This window comes from Callionymus lyra, chromosome 19 (assembly GCF_982586985.1).
Source record: "Callionymus lyra chromosome 19, fCalLyr1.hap1.1, whole genome shotgun sequence".
NCBI classification, from domain to species: domain Eukaryota; kingdom Metazoa; phylum Chordata; class Actinopteri; order Syngnathiformes; family Callionymidae; genus Callionymus; species Callionymus lyra.
The window spans coordinates 14,930,787-14,947,588 of record NC_141836.1 but is presented as its reverse complement, the minus strand read 5'-3'; the positions used below and the strand labels follow the sequence as shown (position 1 = coordinate 14,947,588).

The 16,802-nt window shown below is 40.6% G+C and overlaps 3 protein-coding genes across 3 annotated transcripts; 2 read left to right on the top strand and 1 right to left on the bottom strand.

The window, feature by feature from the left end:
* The first annotated feature begins 797 nt into the window (after positions 1-797).
* wdr46 (WD repeat domain 46) lies at positions 798-4,470 on the top strand. Its single transcript, XM_087781196.1, has 14 exons — positions 798-855; positions 1,051-1,185; positions 1,567-1,647; positions 1,724-1,836; positions 1,914-2,001; positions 2,084-2,145; positions 2,569-2,673; positions 2,745-2,895; positions 2,961-3,196; positions 3,287-3,440; positions 3,523-3,670; positions 3,743-3,933; positions 4,009-4,122; positions 4,204-4,470. The coding sequence occupies exons 1-14, from the start codon at positions 808-810 to the stop codon at positions 4,306-4,308; spliced, it is 1,731 nt and encodes a 576-aa protein (XP_087637322.1). The 5' UTR covers positions 798-807; the 3' UTR covers positions 4,309-4,470.
* Positions 4,471-5,003: 533 nt separating this feature from the next.
* On the bottom strand, positions 5,004-7,185 carry b3galt4 (beta-1,3-galactosyltransferase 4). The gene has a single exon (XM_087782292.1). The coding sequence runs from the start codon at positions 7,069-7,071 to the stop codon at positions 5,974-5,976; it is 1,098 nt and encodes a 365-aa protein (XP_087638418.1). The 5' UTR covers positions 7,072-7,185; the 3' UTR covers positions 5,004-5,973.
* Positions 7,186-9,669: 2,484 nt separating this feature from the next.
* On the top strand, positions 9,670-16,423 carry nr2c2 (nuclear receptor subfamily 2, group C, member 2). The gene is made up of 15 exons (XM_087781163.1): positions 9,670-9,824; positions 11,283-11,367; positions 11,652-11,747; positions 11,828-12,028; positions 12,094-12,199; positions 12,290-12,469; positions 12,746-12,902; positions 13,035-13,125; positions 13,901-14,046; positions 14,127-14,283; positions 14,355-14,476; positions 14,539-14,678; positions 14,746-14,883; positions 14,960-15,065; positions 15,147-16,423. Exons 2-15 carry the CDS (start codon positions 11,308-11,310, stop codon positions 15,319-15,321), a joined length of 1,875 nt encoding a protein of 624 aa, XP_087637289.1. The 5' UTR covers positions 9,670-9,824; positions 11,283-11,307; the 3' UTR covers positions 15,322-16,423.
* Positions 16,424-16,802: the final 379 nt, after the last annotated feature.

The following is a 16,802-nucleotide window of genomic DNA, read 5'->3' as shown; positions in this document are numbered from 1 at the left end:
AAAGGTAAACGTATGATCAGAAGGTCACCCTTTGTATCCAATTGGTCCTTGTAAACCCAGGGCAATGGCAGACAGGTTGAGTCATGTTAAGAATTAGAACCTAAAAAACATCTTATTTTGGACCCAGAAGTTTGTCCGAGGTGTGTCCTTTATATAAATTGTATCTCTTTATAGAGTGTAGCGATTTTTTTACTCTCCACGTGACTCTGCACGACATTATTTCAGCTACTGATTCACTAAGATGATGCTTTTAATTTGCTACGAATATAAAAAAGGATTGTATAAGTAGTTCAAAGTACAATAATAAATAGTGAATCATGTGTTTTTATTTATTGTTTTTGTTTGGAGGACATATGTGTTAATAAACAAAATGGATTTTATAAGCAATCGCTATTTCGCAATTTAAATTGATAAAAAGCTTGAAGCTTTTAAAATAAACCGATTTTAGGATATATCAATATTTTGTGGATTAGTTGAAGAAAAAAACAATAAAACCCAATTGGTAATTAATGTAGATTCAATTTAATATTTTTTATGCGTTTATAAGAGTCTTATTACAGTTTTTCGTTATAAATAGTATTGGAAATTTAGGTCGTATATATTTATTCTTATGGGTAAATATGCTCTGAAATACGACGCATTAACGGGTGTTGATGTTAATTAAGAAAAAAAAAAGAAAAAACATATCAACATTTCGTTTTAAAATGTGTTAATGACAAACATTTTCAAAATAAAACAACTACTATTCACGATGGCTTAGGCAACCGGATGTGACATCACCGGAAAAGCTGTAGGTATACAACAAATATGGCGGCGGATACTTCCGTCAGTTCTCACGTGGGGATAAAGAAAAAGGTGATTATTATAAAAATAAATCAGAGTTATTATTTACACGGTGACTTAAGTGTTACAAGTTATTGCGAGTCATATGAACTTTAAATCGTCGTGTGAAGTCAGGTCTTTAACGAACCGAACGACACGGTAGCGTTTTGGCTGCTATCCTTCTACAAAACAAATGTATTTTTATTTAACTGAGTTGTTTTTAAACAGTCTGCGCCTCGATACTGGGATGCACCGGCGGAGGGAGATGGACAAGAATCAAAAAACAATGATGCGGCTCCACAAAAGAAGTCCAAAAAAAGGAAAAGACAACAACAAGAAGGACCTGCAAAGAAGTTATCAGGGGTAAGGAAGTTTTTGTTTCGAGAAACGAATCATTTTCATTCATACATGCATTACCTTCATTTTACTAATTCCTAGATAAGAGAGAAATCAAGATAAACAATGTGTCATAGCTTGTGATACTACTGCACACGTTACTAAAGCTAGTCAAACTGCACAATGTTTGGACTACAAATGTGTATACTTCACAATATAATAGTTATAAGCAATAACGTTTAAGATAAAGTGTAATATATCAAATGTTTGCAGATGAAAGTTTACATTTCTGATTTTACCATATAAAAATAAAGACAATGGACACCAAGATGCTCTCGCAACTAAGTTTTACTCCTTAAATACTTAAATGAATGTAATAATTATTTAATCTGTTCCCTTCTTCTGCAGAAAAATGACCCTTTCCCTGGTCCTGCTCCTATTCCAGAAGAGAATATAATGAAATTCAGAAGGGATGGAAAATCAAACATGGTAAAGCTGAGTCATTTTTATTAAGGACACTTTTGGTTGTATTCAATAATATTTAATATCCTTTGTTTTCTTACAGCCTTCAAAACAGTATCGTCGGGCGAAAGAAATGATGGTTCGTTCTGATGAAATGTCTGAACTGGCTCAAAAACAAGCGGCTCGTTTCGATCTGCTACTTCCAGAAGATGCAGGGTAGCGCTTTGCTGTTTATTTTCCTGAGAAATACATTTTTTTCAAATGTTTATTTGACCAAAATATTATCATTTCAGATTCCTAGAAGGGGACGAAGGCGAGGATACGTGTACCATCTCACAAGAAGACATAGCCGAGGCAGTGGACATCACATCAGGGGCAAAAGTGAGGCGATTTTCTAAACACATAACAGATCTTGTGAAGTTATCAACATGTTTTCAATCAATGTATGTTTCTCCTTCTTTAGTATTTTAGTCTGAAGTTGTCACAGTTTGGACCATACCGGCCTGATTACGACAAGACTGGACGGTAAGGTTTGTGTATGTGTGTCTGCTCACAATTTACCTTGGAATTACATTTAAGATCGAACGTTCTATTGATCATCATATAGCATTTGGAAAATTCGATAACGACTTATTTCAGGGACTTTAAAATAGTAAACAAAACGCAAAGAGAAGAGGCATCAAACACTTAACTCTTGTGTGACCTCTGGGTCAAGGTGACCCGTAGGCCCGAAAACGAATGTTTTTTTTAACCCCTATGCTGCGTCTGGGTCAAGGTGAACCACCTCCACGACTGCATGTTGTTCACCTTGTCACGGAGACAACACAAGGGATGCCTCAAACATGTTTGTTTCTGGGTCTACTTGACCCTGAGACAGCACATGGGTTAACAGTAATACTGATGCAGGATGTATCCTTCTGTTTAATAATATGACTTTTTTTTTCCCAGTCACTTGCTTCTCGGCGGGCGACGAGGTCATGTGGCTTGTATTGACTGGCAGTCCAAAGAACTCAAGTGCGAGATCAATGTGATGGAAACTGTCAATGATGTGAAGTGAGTTTCCTTTTTTTAACATTCAATGTCTAAATCCATGTCCGAGTGTGACACGTGCGACTGTCCTTCAGGTGGCTGCACACAGAGTCCATGTTCGCCGTGGCTCAGAAGAAGTGGCTTTACATCTACGACTCCGGTGGAGTCGAGCTCCACTGCATCCGGAAGTTTAACGACGTCCTGCGCATGCAGTTCCTCCCGTACCACTTCCTGCTGGCCACTGCCGTAGGTTCACAATTCTTACCGTTTCATTCATCTCACTCCTTAATCTTCACCTTTCTCGTGTTCAGAGCGCCACGGGTTTCTTGCAATACCTGGACGTGTCCGTCGGAAAGGAGGTGGAAGCCATTTGCACCAAAGCCGGTCGCCTCGACGTCATGTGTCAGAACCCGTACAACGCCGTCGTTCACCTCGGACACTCGAACGGCACGGTCACCCTGTGGTCCCCGAATCAGAGGGAGGCTTTAGTTAAAATGCTGTGTCATCAAGGAGGGGTTCGCTCTGTGGCTGTAGATAAGACGGGACTGTGAGTTACCTCATGTTCACATTGTTTTTTTTTTATTACCTCATTGACTGGAAACAGGATATATCTGAAAGTGTTTAAATTTGCTGACAGGTACATGGTGACGTCAGGGATGGATAAGAAACTAAAGGTGTATGACGTCAGAACCTTCAAGCCGCTTACGTCCTACTTCCTGCCCACCGGAGCGTCGTGTTTGTCCATCAGTCAGAGGGGACTTTTGTCTGCAGCAGCAGGAGACGTCGTCCAGGTCTGCCTCGCTTCCATCGCTGTGGTTTCCTTGCTTGGATTGTAGGGAAGATGAGTGACTCGACTATTGTGTATTTTGTCAGGTCTACGGAGACGTGTGGAGCGGAACGGTCACTAAACCCTACATGGCCCACAGACATAAAGGGCCAGTTTGGGGGCTGCACTACTGTCCAAATGAGGACGTGCTTGGTGTCGGACATGGAGATGGATTTACCAGCATGCTGGTCCCAGGTCAGTGTGAAGTGGACTTAACAATGGTGTAACTGCAGCTTAATGACAAGATTACGTCAAATGCATCTCCAGGTGCTGGTGAGCCAAACTTCGACGGCCTGGATTCAAATCCGTATCGCAGTCTTAAACAGAAGCAGGAGTGGGAGGTCAAGGCCCTGCTGGAGAAGATCCAGCCAGAACTGATTTGCCTGGAACCAACAATCCTGGGGAAAGTTGACGTGGCGACCTCTGAGCAGAAACGAAAGGACCTCGCCGAGACACTGGTCAGTTGGTTTAACGCTCCTCATTTTATCCACGTCATTGTCGAATACAAGGGCTTACTTTGGTGATGTCCTCAGGGCTACGACCCATACGCCGTCGAGAAGTTTGTTCCCAGAAAGAAGAAGAAGGGTCGCAGTTCTGCTGGTAACATTGAAAAGCGCAAGAAGCAAGTGGGCCATATTGACCAGAGGGTGAGTGACCCGTGCAGGCTTTCCCTCGTGTTACTTCAACTAGCCTCGTCCAATCTCACCTGGTTTTGTTTCCTGCCACAGGAGGTGATAAAGAAGACGGTGAGGGAGCGAATGGACTTTGAAAAGAGAAAGGGTAAAGAGGAGGCGACTGGTACAAGATCGGCTTTGGATAGATTTAAAAAATGAAGGGTTCGTGTGGACAGTATGACCTTTGAACTTCACATACAGGACAACACTCAAAACCTTTCTGTTGGAGGGACTTCATTAAAATTGCTTTTTATGTTTGTAATTAACATTTGACTATTACAAGATGAATTTGTAATAAAAAAAATTACGACAACACACACACACACTGGTGATTATTTATATTATTAAATATTCAGTGATGCGGTGGTTTCAAATCGCAAATATAAACAATTTCCCGAAGGAGACCTCCTGAGGGATCAATAAAGTTTTACCTTACCTTAAATAATTAATAGTTGGTAATGGCTTCACCCGACAATTGATTATTTCTGTTTTGTTTGAAAACATTTTTTTATGAAGATGGATGAATAGAAGATGAAGATGAAACTCGCTGTGTGATCTTGCTAAGCTAATGTTATCTTACTAGCTTAGTCATTTCTTGTGATTCTTGTTGATTCTCAATATATGATGAACTTGAATTTATATTTAAATGGTAGAAGAAGAAAAACTTGTCGTAAGATGACCTCGATTTATTAAAATTTCTAGGGCGATCCCTTAAAAACATTTTTTTAAATAGACCTTTTTATTATTAGACTTTATTGCTAATGGTTGCGTTTGTGATATAAATCTTAAACTAATTCACACTTTAACTTGTTTATCAACCATAGATGTGCGACAAAGTAGACTCATCACTCCTCAGAATATGACGGTTCCATCTTTAATGTAAAATATCTCCTTTTATTTTTACATTTCCTGAGTGCAAACAACATGGTATCTTTGTGACAAGACTTGCGACTTTGTTGCTTTATTATCACACCAATGTTGTACACAATCGCATCGATCAGGGGTGATGCCTCTGATCTACAGTTTTTTAAAACCATGTTTTAATCAAACCCCAACATTCATAGTATCAGATACTAAAGCTATGAGACGTGTACACATCTTGCACGATTTTGTGTTTTGTTGGATCTATCTATAGCGCACCTTTTGTAGATGTTCCTTCAGGCTGAATGAAGGATGCTGGGAAAGTAATGGCGACATCTATTTTGGCTGCTAAACGACCCTGACTCCACGCATGCAGGCTTCGAGTCCAAGGTCACATGATCATCATTGTAGATCAATATTCTATCCAGCAGTGTGTTATATTGAGTGAAGCTTCAGCGAGATACACGCCGCCGTATTTCACCAGTAACATTTTTTGTGCCCGCCTAAATCCAAAGTTACATTGTTCACCTTTTTATTCGTGCAGGCTTTTCCTTGATTCTCTGAGACTCCTGTGTTTGTCTTTGTGGTTTCTTGACCTTTTAAGCATATATTTTATCGGGTATTGTTTTAATTGTTTAAGCGCTTTGTGACCCTGGTCTAGAAAAGCGCTCTATAAATATAAATGACTTACTTACTTACTAAACAAATTGACCTCAACTGAAGAGTCGTGAGCTAACATGTGAAATGTAAAGGCTAATATTTGGTGTCCATCTTTGAAGGAATCCTCGACTCGGTTTTCCAGACTCTGTCCAAGTGCATTCAGGTTACAAAGTCTAGCCTCAGATCACTGCTGGTCTTTATCCAGTGTGGTCCTTAAAAAGTAAATAAATCAACATTCTCAGTGGTGTGAGGTACTGTTCTCAATTTAAAAAAGAAAAAGTCCAGAGTTTTTTAGTTTTTTTTTTAACTCAAACTGGCCCCCAGCATAGCTCGGACTTTGCAGAGTCCAAGAGCGGGACGGATGCTGATCCAGGAGCAGGGGGAGGAGAGGATGTCGGCCCAGTAGTGCAGCATCTCTCTGGGCGGGATGTGGTGCACAGAGATCATGGCCTGGTAACAGCAGCGTTCATACGGCACGGCCATGCTACCAGAAAACAGGGGGCTGTGGGTGGGGAGCACCCCGGCCATCCGGGCACACAGACCCAGGAACACGTCCTCGGGGGGCAGGGGGGTCGACAAGGGTGATGCTGAAGCTGCCAGGGATATCTTCAGCAGTGCGGAGCGCGAGAGGACGTACGCCGTTCCACTGCAGTAGTCCGGGAAGACCGAGGGGGGGTAGGCACCTGCTGGAAGGAAATGCTTGCTGTGGGGGTCACGGTTGGGGGCCACGTTCAGGTGGACCCGGCCGAGGTACAGGTCGCCCTTCTCGTGGGGGTTCCGGCTCTTGTTGATGAACCGCAGGAGGGCCCCCGGGTTGAAGAGCACGTCGTCGTCCACCTTGGCCACGAAGTGGACCTGCGGGCAGAAGCCGCGGGCCCAGCTCAGCCAGGCCGTGGTCTTCAGGGTCAGGTTTCTGTACGAGTCCACGAAGCGGCCCTGGATCAGGTCCCCCTTTTCCCTGCCTTCCGCTATCAGCAGCTTGGCCAGCCCCGGGTCGGAAGCGACGCCCACCATGAAGAAGGTCATGACCCTCAAACCCATCACCTCCACCTCGCCTCCCCACGTGTCCCTGATGGCTTGGCGTGCCCTCTGGTTGGCGGGTCCGGACGTTACCATGGTGATGAGGTACGGCTTGGCTCGCTGGCACACCAGAGGACTGGGCATGAGGAGGAACTCCTCGGGTTTAGTCTGCGGGGGGTCGCGCGGGAGTACGAGGCTCGCGTGCGGCTCCAGCACCTTGTTCATCCTCATCGACGTCACCCATAGTTCGATCAGGTCCACGAACAGCACCGCGAACAGCGCCACGCTCACCAGAACCGCGCAGAAGTAATGCAGAACCCCGAACCTCCCCACGCGCTTCCCGATCCTGGACTTGAACATCCAGAGTCCGCGTATCAACATGACTGACGTCTGTCCTCATGAGCTTCTATGATCCTCCTCACAGCCTCGACATCGACTGAACGCCATTGATCTTAAATCCATAAAGAAAACTAACGTCTCATACGTATATTATTACACTGTAACGTCAAGGACCGGCCCCGCCCACTGACACACAGGGTCGTACCATTTCTGATAATGACGTGATGTCTCGTTTATGCCTTTTAAAAACGATTACGTGGTTCTTTTTAGGAAATATGTTTTGAACTCAACACTTATTTCATAGATTAAGGTGATAATGTTACGACCAATAATAAACGTTATTTTTTGCTACTTTACTTTACCCCCCCCGCACCTCCCACCCGTGCTGCGCGGATGATGGTTCTTTCTTTGTCGTCACGCCCACAATAGCCATGTTTTACAATGTTTCACTTTAGAAAAAACCCTGATCTTTTTGTCGTGAAATTAAAGTAAAAAACATAAATCTAAAAAACAATAAACCTTTGTTTTCTTTGATTGCAATTTCATAGCAAAAATAGTTTTAATAAATAGGATTTTTTTTTTTAATATTTAAAACAGTGTGAGGTGCATTTGTTATTTATTTGTAATACATTAAGGTAACCTTAAAAACAATAGTTAAATAGGTAGTAAAAGTGATTATTATGAAAAAATAATCTTGTAAGGTCAACTAATGTTTTGATTTAAGTGTCTCTTAAGTATATGTTGGACTCTATTGTACTCATCAGTATGTAAGTAAGTAAGTAAGTAAGTAATTTTTATTTGTATAGCGCTTTTCCAGACCAGGGTCACAAAGCGCTTAAACAATCAAAACAATATTCAATAAGGTATATATTTTAAAGATCAAGATAAAACTGATAACACAACAGGAGTTCCAGAAAATCAAGGAAAAGCCTGAACAAATAGAAACGTCTTAAGATGTTTCTTAAAAGATACAGTAGACTTGTACAAAACTCACTTTTCATTTAAATATTTACATTAGAAAATGTGCTTAAGCCCAGCCTACTGAAAAATGCTTCATCTTTCTACTTGTTTACCATAACCACACCGACTCTGCTGTGATTGGTCAAACATCTAGGTCTGTCATCGCGTTTCAATAATCCTGGAAGTCTCCACCTCAAAATGATTTGTTGTATAAACAAAGCGGGCGTGATTACAGCTGGCTGGAGGAGGAGTAAAGCCCATTATTACGTCATAATGGACTACGCTCTCGTAACCTCTTGTTCGTCGGGATTTCAGAAGAACTTTATAAATGAATAAGTTAAAAACATGGTCATGATGAGGGTCTGACTGCATCTTAGAGAGGAAGACATTTGAAACATGTGAGTGAGTCCGGAGAGTTTTCACATTAGTTGCCCCTTTAAAATGGCTACCGTTGCCTACGTTCAGAGACATATGAGACAAAGAAGTATTATATCCCAATGTGTTGGAGCCAAATGATCCATACCCTGGTTTGTACTTCTATTGTTGTACAACTCTATTGAGAAAAAAATAAGTGAAAGCACAACAAAGCTCATCTTGCTGAGACAAAGTTCAAAATGATCAAGAAGAGAGTGTTCCAATAAAAAAATACTTTATTTAAAAATTCTGTCATTTAAAAATACCAATGAAAACATTTTTATTATTATTCTGGGGGCAGTGATTCCTGCAATATACTCATACTGAACCACAACAATGAAAGAGCAGTGCCGGTTCACCAAGGCAGCAGGAACCAAACAAAACAGGAAAAGAAGACCCAACAGTCACCAGTGACGCAGCACTGCAACTAAAAACATGTGAAAACCCCAGCAGAAGGAAACCAGTAAACACAAACCACAATCTAAATCATACCAACGGATCAGTCCCACCACAAGGGGACCCTCAACCTTGAATCCAATGTAGGCTCAGCGATGGCTGCTAAGATACCAGTTCTGATCCACTCGTCTCTTTAACCTTTAACAAAGGTCAAACAGGAGCTCTTCAAAGATGGAGGTCCAGGGCTCACTGTGTAGAGTAATAGTGGGATTCTTACATATGGCAATTTACCTGGAACAATAATATAATGTTATAACATCTTAAGACGTTTTTATTTGTTCAGGCTTTTCCTTAATTTTCTGGAACTCCTGTGTATGTTCTCAGTATTATCTTGACCTTTAAAGTATATATTTTATTGAGTATTGTTTTGATTGTTTAAGCGCTTTGTGACCCTGGTCTGGAAAAAGCGATATATAAATGCAAATGACTTACTTACTTACTTACTTAATGTAATATGTTATTTGTAGATGAATATGTTGTCAAACGACGTAAAGCTATTTGACCTTTAACGGTTTTGTCCACACACATTAAATCCTGGTCGTGGCTTTGTATACAACTATTAGAGTGTTTGTTTAGACTACATTTTACAATATAACATTGTAATATTATATATATTTTAATACTTTATGACAACTATAATAGAAAATAGCTCGTTTTTTGTAACCTCTGAGTTAGATTATTATTTTTTCTGAGCTGGTGCTGAAGCGACATGACAGACATCCAAATGTAAACAACGCAAACATGACAAAGTGGCGCAGACATGATGACGTCACCTGTGTCTGGCCCGCGCCCGGGGGTGGTAGAGGAGGAGGAGGAGGCGCGCGGGGGAGAGAGGAAGGAAAAAAAAAACCCTCCTCTCGCTGCTGTGCGGGGTCACGAACTATGACCCTTCACAGGACAACAACACACCCTGTCTAGGAAACAAACACGCCGGCTCTGCGGTGTCGTCAAGGCTCCAGCAGGAGGTGAGTGTCACGGCTCCGGGTTCAGGAGGCGTCGTATTCGCGGCTGATAGAAGCAGCGCTGCTACCATCTTGCTAACATGCTAACTAGCCGACTCACGTCTGACTCCCTGGCACACTGGGATGCCGCTTGTCATTCAGCAGCAACAACACTCGCGCACACACTCCAAGAATAAGCCGTCGTGAGAGCGTGACAGCGATGGCGAAGTGAGATGTTTTTCATCTGCTAACAGCAGAGAGAGCTGAGGAAGATGAACTCGACCCTTTTACCTTTGCCATCGCGAGGACAGAGGACAAAACATCCTGTTCTGATTTGACAGACTCTCGCTGAACACACCTGTCGTTTTTCACTAAAAATACTACTGGATAAATAATACTGATGTAATTTTTGTTTTTATTTAAAATATAGATCTTTGTATTGGCTTTTTTCCAAATTCTCCATTTTGTTCACTTTTGTGATCAGTATTGCGGTTGTATTGATTGACATCTAATCAGACCAATCATTGACAACCTTCGTCCTTTCTATATATAAATATATAAATATATATATCTTATTTTAAAGTTCGTTGAAATTAAACAGTAAGGTACTTCTTTAAAAGTCAAATAAGTGACTATTTATAGGATACAACAATATCTCATTTGTTTATGTAAATATTGCAATTTGTGTTAAATTTTAAAATCTGAAAGAAAAATATATATATATAAATATCATGATCAATTATTATGTTTTCATGTTTTGTTTTGTAATCTTTGGAAGTCTAAGAATAAGATTTTATATATGAAAGGCTTGACGTAAGATGAGAATGTGAATCATGTCAGAAAAGTTATAAATATGTTAACGTATGGTAAAATAAAAATGTCAAAAAAGTAAAAATCAACAAGTGTGTCTTTGTATTGCGTTTTAAATTTTCTAGCTGACATCGTAGAGAGATTGTTTACACTATAGTTGTTGCGGATAAAGGCTACATTTAAAAGGAACCACTTTAATTTGTGGCGTGGTAGCAGAAGAATCAGATTCAGAATCGAAATACTTTAATTGCCAGTTTCGTAAACACAACTCAGGAATTTGTTTTTGGTGGCATTACAGAATATAAAAACAAAATAACACAAATGACATAAAAATACATTCATACAATAAAACACAACACAATACAAAACAATACAATAAGAGATATTACCATAAAATGGCATATAAATAATTAAACAATTAAAATCTACAATGTGCACATTAATAGCAATAATGCACACGTCTTAATGAAATGCATTGAAAAAAGTTAAATGATGTTAAGCACTAAATTAATTTCAATTTATTTTTCTAGTTACAGCATTAAAATATGTAACTATGGCATCGTATAACATTGGATTTTAAATCCACTTACTTTAAATATAGCGTAAAGGCCTGGTTATCTAAACAATGCATCTGCATTAGATGAATCATTTCCCTCACATTTCTCCCTGCAGACGTCACCAATGACCTCACATCATCATGACGGCCAACCTGAATCTTCTCTCACAGCAGAATGTAGACTTCAAGCATGAGGCAGAGGTGAGTGTGATAATGTTTGAAGAAAAAGAAGAAAACATTTTTTTTGCTTAGTAATATTGAGTATGATTATTTAAAGATTATTATGGTGTTATCTTTAAATTGAATATTGATGTTTATATCAATCTGAAATAAATGTAATTCATTATTTTTATACAAATACGACTCATGGTAAGAAAAAAACACACAATTGAAATGAATTAAAGAGAGGCATATGTAGGTTGTGTGTATGTGAATTTTGTGTTTTTAACTATTTGCATAATAAAGAAAATAGCACTTCTTTACAGGCATCACCTTCTCCACCTGACTCTGCGAACAGTCAGTCACCACAACGCTTTCAAGTCATTTCTACTGATGGCGTCTCTGCACCGCAGCAAATACAGGTTATTATCAAGTAATAACATGATAATACATACAATATCAGCCTTTTTTTTTAAATGGTTCCCTTTATTTACTTACTCAGATTGTAGCGGATCAACAGACGGGTCAGAAGATTCAGATTGTGACAGCTATGAGCCCCTCCACTACTCCCAAGCAACAGTTTATTCTTACTACGGCAAATGGTTCCGGTGGAGGCAAGGTCATTCTCGCCTCACCAGACAACCACAACACCAAGCAGCTATTTTTTACTTCTGCAGACAGTCTAATGCCAGGAAGGATTCAGGTGAAGCCACTTTAGATTTTCTGGATAATTTATTATCTAACCCTTTGCTTTTTAAAAAAATCTAGATCGTCACAGATCCTTTATCAATGGAACGGTTACTAGTGCAACCCGGGGAATTGAACCGACCTCAGCCTGCAGAGTACTGTGTTGTGTGTGGAGACAAGGCCTCAGGTACATCTAAAGAGGGCAGTTGTTATTTTAGCCTCGACCTGTCTACATAATAAACAGCCTTTTAACACGAGCTAGTTTCTCCTTGTTCAGGTCGTCACTATGGTGCCGTCAGCTGTGAGGGATGTAAAGGTTTCTTCAAGCGCAGCGTGAGGAAGAATCTCACCTACAGCTGCCGAAGCAAACAGGACTGTGTCATCAATAAGCATCACCGCAACCGCTGTCAATTCTGTCGGTTGCGGAAATGCCTGAAAATGGGAATGAAGACTGATTGTGAGTGTTTTTCATATTATATCCAATATTGAGTAAATCAACAGCAAAATATTAATCGGTTTAATTATTTATTTAATAACGTTCCCTGGTCGTTTATGGTGTCGTGCGAGATTATTTTATCATGACTTATTATCTATGCTTCCAGTCAAGATGTAATGTGGATTTTCAGACGAAAATGAATGCATGTCAATAGTGTTTTATTTTGAAATTTGTGTCAAAATGAACCGAAATAAAACAATGTTGATGAAGATACTCAAGAGCTGCTGTTGCTGACAGCGGTCCAGAGTGAGAGAAAGCCGATGGAAGTGTTGCCTCGAGAAAAGCATACCAACTGTGCTGCCTCCACCCAAAAGATCTATATCCGTAAAGACCTTAACAGTCCCCTTATTGCGACGCCAACCTTCATCTCTGATGCAGACATGGATGGTTCCAGGTGAGCTGCAGCCTCACCACCTTGTTTTATTTCTTAAGCTGATTAATTTCACTCATTTGTGAGTTTTTGTAAAGATAATAATGACGTCCGTTATCATCTGAATGTGTTTTTTTTGCTCTTTGAATTATGTAGATCGAGCCTGCTGGACCAGGGGATGCTGGTGAACATCCGGCAGCCCATCATGAACAATGATGGAACCCTGCTGCTAGCAACAGACCATAAGGTAAAACCAGTGTTTACCACTAATATTTAATATTATATAATGTAATAATATTATTTTTGGACACTGTAATTTTAAGAAGCGGTAGCAGGCATCAGCGTGTTCGTGTTGGTTTAAATTGCTTTTTACTTTCATTCTACCTTTTATAGAAAAACATAGGAAACAGCATAAAAGTTGATATTTTTTTATTTATTATTGTGATTTCATGTCAAACTAAAAATGCACACACAGCTTTCAGTTTGCAAGTTCTTTATTAAGTTTTATTTTCATTTGTTTTTCCGCAAATTTTATTTGTCCGATGCTTTTTAATGCACCGTAGCCGTGCTATTGAACACACCACACTCGCCTTTTTTATTTGTAGTGTTTAACTCTTGGGTGAAAAAAAAAAGTATTTGAGGTATCCCTTGTGTTGTCTCTGGCTCAATGTGAACGACCTTCACTACTGCATATGTAGCCAGGGAGGTCGTTCACATTGACCCAGAGACGACACAGGGGTAAAAACCGAATATCTCGTTTTGATTTCTGAATCAGAAACTTTTGTTGCCAAGGTTGTAAACACAACATGGGTTGTTTTTTGTGGTGGCATTACAGAGTCAAATTAATGAATAATACAAAACACAAAATGTAAGTAAGTAAAATGTAAGCCAAGTTTTCATTTGTTTGTTGGTTACATTTTGTTTACGTGGGGTTTACATTGTAATCTAAGGAGATGACGATGAGAAAATCTTGTCCTGATTGTGCAGGAAAAGTTAACTTTATGATACACTGGTTTTCTCAGATGGATCCTGGGCATGGAGATTTGGGGACGCTTGCTAATGTGGTGACATCCCTGGCCCACTTGAGCGATTCATTGAGAGACAACCTGAACAACGGCGATACCTCAGACAGCCAGCAGGACGAGCAAAAAGCCAGCGACATAACTCGGTGTGTGTGGCTTCGCCGGAAGCCCGTAAATGCCTTCGCGTAGCCCTCCGTAAGATTCATGTTCACGTCATGTGTGGCAGTGCCTTCGACACCTTGGCCAAAGTCTTCAATCCGCCTGAGATGGACAAGACGGCGTGTGTGGGCGGGACGACCATTCAGCTCATCGGTCGAGACCAGGACACTCCCATCATCGAGGTGGAAGGACCGCTGCTGACAGACAGCCATGTCAGCTTCAAGGTGAGGGGAAAAAGGAAAGTGGGGACAACAATAATCTTATGAGATTAATCGATTGTTGTGGTTGTTCCTAGCTGACCATGCCAAGCCCCATCCCCGAGTATCTGAACGTCCACTACATCTGTGAGTCAGCGTCCAGGCTACTCTTTCTTTCCATGCACTGGGCGCGATCTATCCCTGCCTTCTCCGCACTCGGGTTAGCACTCATGACATGTTTTACTCTCATGTTTTTGCTCACGCTCAATATCTCCGGTTCAGTCAGGAAGCCAACACCAGCTTGGTGCGAGCCAGTTGGAACGAGCTGTTCACCCTGGGACTGGCTCAGTGCGCTCACGTGATGAACCTGTCCACCATCCTGACGGCCATCGTCAACCACCTGCAGGGCAACATCCAGGACGGTACGTGGTTTATGCTCGTAAACACTCACGGTGTTCTGTGACGCTGCCTCCTCGTTTCTATCTCTAGAAAAACTTTCGGGGGAAAGGGTGAAGCAGGTGATGGAGCACATCTGGAAGTTCCAAGAGTTTTGCAACAGCATGACAAAGTTGGACACCGACAGCTATGAATATGCGTACCTGAAGGCTATAGTGCTGTTCAGTCCGGGTCAGTGTGAGCTCTTGATGGCGGCGTCGAGTCGTTCAACTGTTTTTTTTGTTTACCGTCGTGTATCTCGGCTCAGATCACCCTGGAGTGGACAGCAGCGGTCAGATCGAGAAGTACCAGGAGAAAGCCTTAATGGAGCTGCAGGACTATGTGCAGAAAGCGTACCCAGATGACACCTACAGGTACACACTCACTACTATGTTATATTTAGACCCCAAAAACAACAACAAGCATGTTGTAACTAAAACTAAAATGCTCTCCAGATTGACTCGCATCCTGACCCGACTGCCGGCGCTGCGGCTCATGAACTCCACCATCACAGAGGAGCTCTTCTTCACTGGTTTAATAGGCAACGTGTCCATCGACAGCATCATTCCCTACATCCTGAAGATGGAGACGGCGGAGTACAACAGTCAGGACTCCGACGTCTCAGACTGAAGCCTTCGCCATCACTCTGGGCGACACTTGGAATGTTTCTCCGAAGATTCATCTTGCATAAGGACGCTTTAAAAAAACTTTTTTGATGTAACTAACTACATCCTTGTCATGACAGTATATTTACAGTAATCTTTCTCTTAATATGTTTGTATATTTATTTCAAAGACAGAAAAGTCACACGTGTTCACTTTAAACCCAAGTATTTATTTTGTGCTGTAAACAAAAATGGCTTCAATTAATCCAAGTAACAAGTTTTGACTCTAATCAAATCTAACAGCTTACAGCACAAGTCAGGTACACAAATAGACTTTATTTTCTAACAAACCTCGCTCACTAATATTTGTCTTTTACGGGCCAAGAAGCCTGCGTTAGCTTTTTTATACAGAATCTCAGAGATTTAGCTGTTTTTAAAAAAAGGTACAATTTTGGTTTTGCTTTTAAACTATTAGTGTTCCCTGTGCAATCATTTCGTGACGTCATCGATGACAATCAAATATGCTTTTTCCATTGTTCTGCCATCGCAGTCATGATTGTAAGTCTCTATGTGTATTTATTGAGGGCAGACGTTTCTTAAAAGAAAGGTTGTGTTTTCAGAGCCATCACTAACGTGTAGCCAGGCTACTCTTTTTCTACCTGTGTTTGCGTGCAAGTCGGCTCGTGCTGACTTGGCCTTGTTTTTTCTATGTTTTCTACAAATCTTCTCGTCTTGCTTGTCGCATACTAAGTGTACTTAAAAACTGGGACAGGATTCCCAAAAATGGAAGAAGAGATTTTCTACCGGTCAGTGCGTGCGGTCACTGATGATTCGATGAGGATATGCACTTGTGGAAAATGTCAGAAAGAGGAAGACAATGTTAAATATGTATTGGTATATGTTGCGTTCTTTAGGTTTAAAACCTAAAGGTGATAGTTTGTAAAGGCTCTGCTGTTTAATGCTCTTTGTACATGTAATTTCATTAAATGAGTGCATGTTGTTTTTAAAACAGTTTTATACTCATGTCGCTGTGTGACCTGAAGAGGGCACTTGTTATCATTTTTATAGTGCATTGCAGTGCATGACGATGTTGCTTAAATGCATTTTTATTAAATGCTTTATGACAAATATTGCTTAAATGTTGTGGCTTTACCATATTTACCTTAAAGAGAAAGACGACTGAGTTCAGCATTGTGGTTGAAGATGGCTCAAACCGAGATTGTCTAAATGTGTCTCTTTTCTGTAAAAATCATACGTGTTCCTCTGATACATTTCAACGCTATTCATGTTCAGATTCTTACATTTCTACCTCACTCCGATCAAGATTTGCTAATGTATTAACATCTGAGCTATTGTGTCTGCATTCCCGTCTCATGGCTTCTCAGAAGAAGCAGCACATCATTGACAAATAAACATCATTCATCATATTTGCCATTTATGAGTCAGACATTTATTGAAATCATCAAACTCATCACAGAGTTTCCTTTTATTACAATACGACTTCCTT

Bases quoted from the DNA above. Each gene is read 5' to 3' on its own strand.
- wdr46 (XM_087781196.1), top strand. From the start codon at position 808: ATGGCGGCGGATACTTCCGTCAGTTCTCACGTGGGGATAAAGAAAAAG. The intron at 856-1,050 runs GTGATTATTATA...GTTTTTAAACAG, and splicing joins ACGTGGGGATAAAGAAAAAG to TCTGCGCCTCGATACTGGGA. The intron at 2,002-2,083 runs GTGAGGCGATTT...CTCCTTCTTTAG, and splicing joins ACATCACATCAGGGGCAAAA to TATTTTAGTCTGAAGTTGTC.
- b3galt4 (XM_087782292.1), bottom strand. From the start codon at position 7,071: ATGTTGATACGCGGACTCTGGATGTTCAAGTCCAGGATCGGGAAGCGC.
- nr2c2 (XM_087781163.1), top strand. From the start codon at position 11,308: ATGACGGCCAACCTGAATCTTCTCTCACAGCAGAATGTAGACTTCAAG. The intron at 11,748-11,827 runs GTTATTATCAAG...TTACTTACTCAG, and splicing joins CTGCACCGCAGCAAATACAG to ATTGTAGCGGATCAACAGAC. The intron at 14,284-14,354 runs GTGAGGGGAAAA...GGTTGTTCCTAG, and splicing joins ACAGCCATGTCAGCTTCAAG to CTGACCATGCCAAGCCCCAT.